The sequence below is a fragment of the Myotis lucifugus genome, unplaced genomic scaffold, assembly GCF_000147115.1.
Source record: "Myotis lucifugus unplaced genomic scaffold, Myoluc2.0 scaffold_247, whole genome shotgun sequence".
NCBI classification, from domain to species: domain Eukaryota; kingdom Metazoa; phylum Chordata; class Mammalia; order Chiroptera; family Vespertilionidae; genus Myotis; species Myotis lucifugus.
In genome coordinates, this window is record NW_005871295.1 from 1,038,924 (window position 1) to 1,048,369 (window position 9,446).

The 9,446-nt window shown below is 40.1% G+C and overlaps 1 protein-coding gene across 6 annotated transcripts in view; it reads right to left on the reverse strand.

Moving 5' to 3' along the window:
* EPB41L5 (erythrocyte membrane protein band 4.1 like 5) overlaps positions 1 to 9,446 on the reverse strand; it is a 165,307-nt gene that overhangs the window by 132,274 nt on the left and 23,587 nt on the right. For all 6 annotated transcript variants that reach the window (XM_023762502.1, XM_014464388.2, XM_023762501.1 and 3 more), the window contains exon 3: positions 4,751 to 4,855. In XM_023762502.1, the coding sequence (XP_023618270.1) occupies positions 4,751 to 4,855 (105 nt within the window). The remainder of the gene's footprint in view (positions 1 to 4,750; positions 4,856 to 9,446) is intronic.

Sequence of the window (9,446 nt, forward strand, 5' to 3'; positions counted from 1 at the left end):
ATTCTCCTCAAACTATTCCAAAAAATTCAAGAGAAAAGAACACTTCCAAACTCTTCCTAAGAGGCCAGCATTACCCTAATTCCAAAACCAGATAAAGACACTACAAAGAAAGAGAACAACAGGCCAACATCCCTAATGAACATAGACGCTAAAATCCTCAAGAAAATTTTAGCAAATCAGATCCTGCAATACATTAAATAGATCATACATTATAACCAAGTGGGATTTATTCTGGGGATGCAAGTCTGGTACAATATTTGCAAATCAATAAATGTTATATTGACAAACAGATTGCAAAACCAAAATCACATGATCATATCAACTGATGCAGAAAAAGCATTCGACAAAATCCAACACCCTTTTTTGATAAAAACTCTCAGCAAAGTTAGAATAGAGGGCTCATACCTCAACATAATAAAGGCCATATATGACAAACATACAGCCAACATCATAGTCAATGGGCAAAAACTAAAACCATTACCCCTAAGAACAGGAGCAAGACAGGGATGTCCGCTTTCCCCACTCTTGTTCAACATAGTACTCACTTCCAATCAGACAAGAAGAAACAAAAGGCATCCAAATTGGAAAGGAGGAACTAAAACTCTCATTATTCCCAGATGACATGATACTGTACATAGAAAACCCTAAAGACTCCATCAAAAAACTACTAGACTTAATAAACGAATTCGGAAAAGCAGCAGAATACAAAAATAACACCCCAAAATCCATAGCATTTTTATACATAATAGTGAACTCTCAAAAAGAGAAACTAAAAAAACAATCCCATTTACCACTGCAACCAAAAAATTAAGATACTTAGGAATAAACTTAGCCAAAGAGGTAAAAGACCTGTACTCCAAAAACTGCAGAACGTAGAAAAAAGAGACAGAGGAAGATATAAACAAGTGGAAGAATATATCATGTTTATGGATTGGTAGAATTAACATTAAATTATCCTTACTCCTCAAAGCAATCTACAGATTCAATGCAATCCCTATTAAAATACCAACAGCATATTTCACAAACTTAGAACAAACATTCCAAAAATGTATATAAAACCAAAAAAGACCCCTGCAGCAATCTCAAGAAGAACAAAGTTGGAGGAATCACAATTCCAGATATCAAGTTATACTACAAATTCATTGTGCTCAAAACAGCCTGGTACTGGCACAAGAACAGGCATATAGAACAATGGAACAGAACAAAGAACCCAGAAATCAACCCAAGCGATTATGCTCAATTAATATTTGACAAAGGAGGCAAGAGCATACAATGGAGTAAGACAGTCTCTTTAATAGATGGTGTTGGAAGAATTGGACAGATACATGCAAAATAATGAAACTAGACCACCAACTTACACCATACACAAGAATAAACTCAACATAGATAAAATACTTAAATGTAAGACGTGAAACCATAAAAGTCCTAGAGGAAACCATAGACAGCAAAATCTCAGACATCTCTCGTAGCAGTATGTTTACCAATACATCTCCTAGGACAATGGAAACTAAGGAGAAAATAAACGGGACTACATCAAAATAAAAAGCTTCTGCACTGCAAAAGAAACCATCAACAAAACAAAAAGGGAGCCCATTGTATGGGAGAACATATTTGGCAATGATACATCTGCTAAGGGATTAATCTCCTAAATATATAGGAAACTCATACAACAAAAGGAAGACAAACAATCCCATCACAAAATGGGCAAAGGACCTAAATAGACACTTCTCCAAAGTGAACATACAGATGGCCAAGAGACATATTAAAAAATGCTCAAAGTCACTAATCATCCAAGAGATGCAAATCAAAAAGACACTACATCCTTGCCAACATCCTGATACCACCTCACACCTATCAGAATGGCTATCATCAACAAATCAACAAACGACAAGTGTTGGCAAGGATGTGGAGAAAAGGGAAGTTAGTACACTGCTGGGGGGAATGCAGACTGGTGCAGCCACTGCGGAAAATAGTATGGAGTTTCCTCAAAAAATTAAAAATGGAACTGCCATTTGACCCAGTAACCCCACTTCTAGGAATATAACCTAAGAAACCCAAAACACCAGTCAGAAAGGATATATGCACCCCTATGTTCCTAGCAGTGTAATTTACAACTGCCTAACTCCCTTTTGATTCTACAGTTTTGTCGACACAATAAATATGACAAAGAAATATGAAAATCATTGTGTTTACATAAATGATCCTGGCCAAAAAATCCACTTGAGCTATCATTATGTTCACTATTTTCACCAAAAAATTGAAGTGTTTTATAAATTTCAATTTTGTTTCATGCTGGAGTTAAAACTGGCCACACAACAAATAACTAACAGTCTTCTCTACGTTTATTTAATGTCATTAAGACTGTCATAGAACCAAGTGAGTTAGCACTTAAAGTGTCATCTAGAGGGGTCTTTTTGTTTGTTTTTTGTTAATCCTCACCCAAGGATATTTTTCCATTGATTTTTAGATAGAGTAGAAGGGAGGGTGCAAAACAGAGAGAGAGAGAACAAGAAACATCTATGTGAGAGACACATCGATTGGTTGCCTCCCACACATGCCCCAACCAGGGCTGGGGATTAAGCCTGCAACCAAGGTACGTGTTCTCAACCAAAATCTAACTGAGGGCCCTTCAAACCCAGGATCCTTTAGTACATGGGCGGACACTCTATCCAGTCAGGGCTAGAGTTTATTTTTAATAGTTATGGAATCAAGTGAGGGCTAGAGCTTATTTTCAACTAGAGGCCCAGTGCACAAAATTCGTACACAGTAGGGTCCCTAGCGGCTGCTGGCTGCCGGCAGGGCCTTCCTTCCCCCAGTTGCCTGCCACCGCTGCAGGCCGGGCCGTCTGGGAGGAGGGGCTGTGGACAGTTGGCCTCACCCCCTAGGTCGAACCTCCAATCGAAGGGACAATTTGCATATTAGGCTTTTCTTATATAGAATAGTTATGAAATCAAGTGATTTAGCACTTTAAGAATATTTAAAGTACTATCTAGAATTTATTTTTAATAGTTCTCATCTACCAATTATTGTTCTTTCAGCTCAATTCACATAGTTTAGAGCAGTGATTTTCAACTGATGTGCCACAAGAATTTTTAAGACACAATACCTGATTATTTAAGTCAGGGGCACTGACCTCTTTTCCCTGAGATTGTAAAATTTAAAAAACGACAACAGCCAATACAACAATAGTCGTCTAGTGTGAATGAATCAAAATTACACCTATTTTGTTTTTGCCAGAATAGTAAAAATATATTTTTTGGTGTGCTGCAGAATTTTAGTAATTAGTCTGCATGTCATGCAATGAAAAGGGTTAAAAATTGCTGGTTTAGAGTATTTTAGTGACAGCAAAGACAGAAAATAAGTAAGCCTACATAAATTTAATCTTAATGCCTAGATTTCTGGGTATTAGAAGGGATAAACTAGAACTAAAGAGTAGAGAACGAAAAGGCAAGAAAGGCATTTCCCCTTTGATATGTATCAAATAAAAGGAAAAAATAATCATTTGGGGATTTAGAATTCAATAATTGCTGATATTAGCAAAGAGTGAATAATACAACTTAGCAATGACTGAATGTCTATTTTTTTCCACATGCACTTAAATATTTTAAGTGCCTGAAACCTAACATTGGCATACTTCTACCTCTTTCCCCCTTGACTCCTCGAAAAACAGTGAACTATAAACTGTATGTCCCTAAAAGCATTTATTTTTTCATCTGATTGCAAGACTGAATGATATTAAACTAGTCAAGCAAGCCTTCATCAGACTAGGTAGTAGACCAGAAATGAATTCAATAAACATTGTGTGTGCCTAAACATATCCAAACATAGAAAAGGCACAGTAAAACACAGCATAAAAAATTTAAAATGGTACACCTGTGTAGGGCACTTAGCATGAATGGAACTTGCAGGACTGAAAGTTGCTCTAGGTGAGTCAGTGAATGAATGAGTGGTGAGTGAATGGGAAGGCATAGGATATGTCTGTATACTACTGTAGATTTTGTAAACACTGAATACTTAGGCAGCAACACTAAATTTATTTAAAATAGCATAGCACTGGACTACTACATCACTAGGCAATAGAAATTTTTAGCTCCATTGTAATCTTTTGGAACCACTGTGGTATATGTGGTCTGTCACTGACACGTTATGCGGTACATGAACATATGTAACACTTCTGGTATTCAGTTTGGATGAGATCACTAATTCACCTTTCAATCTTACCTACTACTTTCTTCCAAATATCCTCCAGTTAAATCCTAGTACAATACTCGGTTCTTTGAAAAGCCTCCAACTTCCTACCCTATTACATATACAGTTCTCTCATTTGAAATGCACATGTCAAAGACCATCTATTTATTGATCCATAATCACAGATCTGGAAGGGACCTTAGTCCACTCGCCTTAAATTTGCAAGTTGGAAACTTCTTACCTACAAAACTGGCATTCTTTCCATTACACAGTGCTTCTCCAATTCTAATATGCCCAAGAACAAACTCCACTGGTTATTAAAAACACAGATTTCCAATCCTCATCCACAAAAATCATACTCTAATAATTTGGGTTAGGGTTAGAACTCACTTTTTTAAAAAAAAAAAATAAGCATATCATAATAAGAAGGAAATCAAAGGGAAAAAGAGCACATTAAGAATATGTAGCCTTAAAAAAAAAAGTAGCCTGTAGCACTTAGCACATTATCTGAAATTTTCCATTTCTGCCCCCATATTGGAACCTCCAAAAAACAGCTACTCACTGCTACTTGTGCTGAATCCATAAATCTCAGTCCGAAATAGTCGCTTTCAATAAGATCCAAGTGGTATGTAATCTGATCAAACAGCTCTTGACCTTTGGCTTTTTTCTGAAATGGAAAGAAAATAAATGAATCAGTAAGTAGCTTGCAGGGAGGGTAGGGTGTGGGTGGAGGGCAGCAAAGGAGGGAAAATGGGGGATATCTGTAATAATATCAACAATAAAAAAAAATGACTTGCAGTATCAACAAGCCTAAACTGAAGATGGTTTTAGTTATAAAGATCTCTTAAAAGAAAAAGAAAAAAGAAACCATTATTTGTAATACCAAAAGTATTACCATGTAGCAGATACTATAGTTTTCTAAAAAAAAAAACATTTAAAACCAAGAGAATTTGTGATCTCTATGTGCTCTCCTGGAGAATGTTACTTCCTATCAACCAACAAATATTACTTTGTACCTAACACTGTGCTAGGAGAAACTCTTCCTTTGTCTTGTCAATTTTTAGAGTCCCTGCTTTTAAAAAAAAAAAAAAAGGAGCTTTATAATATAACTGGAAAGAGAAAACACACAAGAAAACTTATAACACTTAAATATCCTCCAGTTAACCAACTATATTTGCCAATAAATTTTGAAGAAGAGATAGTCACAGACACTAGAATTATCAGTGAAGACTTGAAGATCAATCTGAAACTGGAGAAGAATAACAAGTAAGGTAGGAAATAAAAAACAAAAATGGAAGGTGGGAGGGAATACAGAAAATGAGAAAACTATAATCAATGCAGAAGACACCAAATTGGAGGAAGAGGGGCAATAGCAAAGAAATTTGTACAGAAAAAGCAATTTTCAAAGTGTGACTCCCGAGGGTTCCCCAGACTGTTTCAAAAGATCTACAAGGCCTAGGATTCTCCTCATGTACCCCAATCAAAACAACATATTGCAACAGAGTGAATGCAAAAGCAGATAACAGACTCTAAGTATGTTTTATTAAATCAGATGGTTAAAGAAATTTACGAAAATGCATAAAATACTATTATTCTTCCCACTAAATTCCTTTGCTGTTTAGTACAATAGTTATTTTTCATTAAAATGTTACTTATGTTAACATACAAGGGGTTATATTATTGCTATTTTTAAACAAGTTTTTTTTAATTTTCAGTTTTAATTTCTAATATAACTATCGATAGATATAACACCCTCATAAGCAAATGCTTTGTTAGTATGCTCAATTTTCAGATATTTTCATATACATCTGATCCATGCCCCTCCACCTATATGACTTTATATTATGATTTAGGTTATTTCTTATAAAAAAACATATTGGATTTTTTTAAGTCATCAATCTCTGCCTTTTAACTGACTTTATTATTTCAATTTGTCCATTGCTTTTTCTGAACTTCTTTTTACATTCTTTCTATTGGTAACTAAAATGTTTTACCTTTTATCAAGCCAAGAACTTTACCATGCCCTCATGTCCCTGATCTCCCTTCTACCCAATCTTCATCATGTGTTATTGATATACTTCCTCTATTTCTTTTCTTTAACCTGGCTCATTTTTTAGACAACAATCTTTACTTTGGTACTTGGTCATTCTTTACACATCTTACATGTGTACATTACACATCTAATAGGATCTGCTAGATTTCTCTACTCATCTGCGTTCTTCCTCAGAAATGTTCCCCCTGTTGGACTCTGTATGGCTGATCTTCAATATCTTGAGAATATTTTAATATTCAATACATTGGAGAATATTTTAATCATGCTCTTCTACTTGAACAACAGTTGGTTGAATTCAGGGTTTAAAGTTATTTTCTTTCAATAATCTTTTCAATACTCAAAATATATTACTCTATCATCTTCTTATCTATAATAATAAGAGCATAATATACTAATTAGACCAGATAGCCGGACGTCATTCCAGACAAAGCCATGCAGCGGGGGCCAAGGCAGAGGTAGTTAGGGCTGATCAGGCAGAGTGGTTAGGGGCGATCAGGCAGGCAGGCGAATGGTCAGGGGCGATCAGACAGGCAGGCGAGTGATTTGGGGCGATCAGGCAGGCAGGCAGGCGAGCAGTTAGGAGCCAGCAGTCCCAGATTGCGAGAGGGATGTCCGACTGCCAGTTTAGGCCCAATCCCGGGCCTAAACTGGCAGTCGGACATCCCCCAAAGGGTCGCGGATTGCGAGAGGGTGCAGGCCGGGCTGAGGGGACACCCTTCCCCTTCCCATACCCCGTTCATGAATTTCGTGCACCAGCCCTCTAGTAGTCTATATTGCTGTTTAAAAGAGTATTGTCAATTTGAGTCTTGTTCCTTAATAATATTATTTATTCTCTTGGGTAAGCTTTAGACTTTTCTCTTTCTCTGACAATCTTAAATTTCACTATAATATGTCTAGATGGAGGTGTTTTTTTTAAACTCTATTTGGTATCCTATTTGGGCCTTTTCAATATGAGATCTCTCATCTCTTTTTAATTCTGGAGAATCAATCTCTATTATTTCCTCAAATATTTCTCCTCTATTTTTGTTATTTTAAGTTTCCTACCTATGTGTTAGCACTTCTAGTTTGTGGGTTTTTTACCAATCAATAATCTTAATTACTATAGGTTTTTTAACAAATACAAAACAGACAAAAGTTCAGAAAGCTTTAGTTATATGATAAAATGACAGGGCTAAAAAAAAATGACAAGGCTAGAATTTGAATTTTGCTGTCTCCCAAGCTCAAATTCCCTAAGGGTTACACATTCCAGATTTTATCTGGAATATCACTTCTCAAATCAATAATCAGATACCCCAACCTTTTATCATAACCTCCTTTTCTAACATGTTCAGAAATTACTCTCAATGTCTAGATCAGGGGTGGACAAACTTTTTGACTCGAGGGCCACAATGGGTTCTTAAACTGGACCGGAGGGCCGGAACAAAAGCATGGATGGAGTGTTTGTGTGAACTAATATAAATTCAAAGTAAACATCATTACATAAAAGGGTACAGTCTTTTTTTTTTTTAGTTTTATTCATTTCAAAAGGGCCGGATCCGGCCCGCGGGCTGTAGTTTGCCCACGGCTGGTCTAGATTCTCCAACCACATGGGAACTGCTGGTACTCCTGACCCCATTTAACAAGCAGCAGCCCCAGCCCCAGCCCCAATTTTTCTTCTTTCTTTAACATAAAATTTACCATTTTAAAAAGTACAATTCTGTGCCATCCTATCTAATAAAAGAGAAACATGGTGATTAGCCATAACTTCGCTACCCTTCCCATTGGCTAATCAGGGTGATATGCAAATTAACTGCCAACCAAGATGGCGGCCGGCAGCCAGGCAACTGACGCGAACAGGAGGCTTGCTTGCTCCACTGACGGAGGAAGCCAAGGTTCCCTGCCTGCCACTGCTGGGCTCTGAGCTGCTCTCTAAGAAACATTGTTACAAATATAGAAGCTAAACAAAACCCCAGAAACCTGCCGGGATCTCAGAGCTGGAGTTGCAACAAAGTTTCAAATACAGAAGGTAAACAAAGCCCAGAAACCTGCTTTCAGCAGCCAAGGTCTCACAGCTAAAGCCAGCTCTCAGCTCCAGTGACAGCCATAGAAGGTAAATAAATCCCAGAATAATAAAAAAAAAAAAAAAAAAAGGAAAAAAGGAGAGGTTGGGAGCTTCAGTCACCCGCCAGCCTGAAAACAGCCCTCAGCCCCTCACCCAGACTGGCCAGGCACCCCAGTGGGGACCCCCACCCTGAAGGGGGTGTGACCAGCTGCAAACAGCCATCATCCCCTCATCCAGGCTGGCCAGGCACCCCAGTGGGGACTCCCACCCTGAAGGGGGTGTGACCAACTGCAAACAGCCATAATCCCCTCACCCAGGCTGGCCAGGCACCCAAGCGGGACCCCCACCCTGATACAGGACACCCTTCAGGGCAAACCAGCTGGCACCCACCCGTGCACCAGGCCTCTATCCTATATAGTAAAAGGGTAATATGCCTCCCAGCACCGGGATCAGTGGAGCAGCGAGGCCTCACTGCCCCTGTGTCAAGCAGAGCCACGAGGCCTCCCAGCACCAGGATCAGCGGAGCAGCGAGGCCTCCCAGCCTGGGATCAGCGGAGCCACAAGGCCTCCCGAATCCGGGATAAGCGGAGCAGCGAGGCCTCACTGCCCCTGTGTCAAGCGGAGCCGCGAGGCCTCCCAGCACTGGGATCAGCGGAGCAGCGAGGCCTCACTGCCCCTGTGTCAAGCAGAGCCGAGAGGCCTCCCAGCCTGGGATCAGCAGAGCCACAAGGCCTCCCGAATCCGGGATAAGCGGAGCAGCGAGGCCTCACTGCCCGTGTCAAGCGGAGCCGCGAGGCCTCCCAGCACTGGGATCAGCGGAGCAGCGAGGCCTCACTGCCCCTGTGTCAAGCAGAGCCGCGAGGCCTCCCAGCACTGGGATCAGCGGAGCAGCGAGGCCTCACTGCCCCTGTGTCAAGCAGAGCCACAAGGCCTCCCGAATCCGGGATCAGCGGAGCCGCGAGGCCTCCCAGCACCGGGATCAGCGGAGCCACGAGGCCTCCTGGCCCCTGGAGCAGCGTGACAGGGGGCAGCGCCCAAACCCCCTGATCGCCCTGCGGCTCTGTGTGTGACAGGGGGTGGGGCCACTACCTCCCTATCCACCCTGCTCTGTTCGTGTATAAGGGGAAGGCGCCCCAACCCCCTGATCAGCCCTGCTCTGTGTGT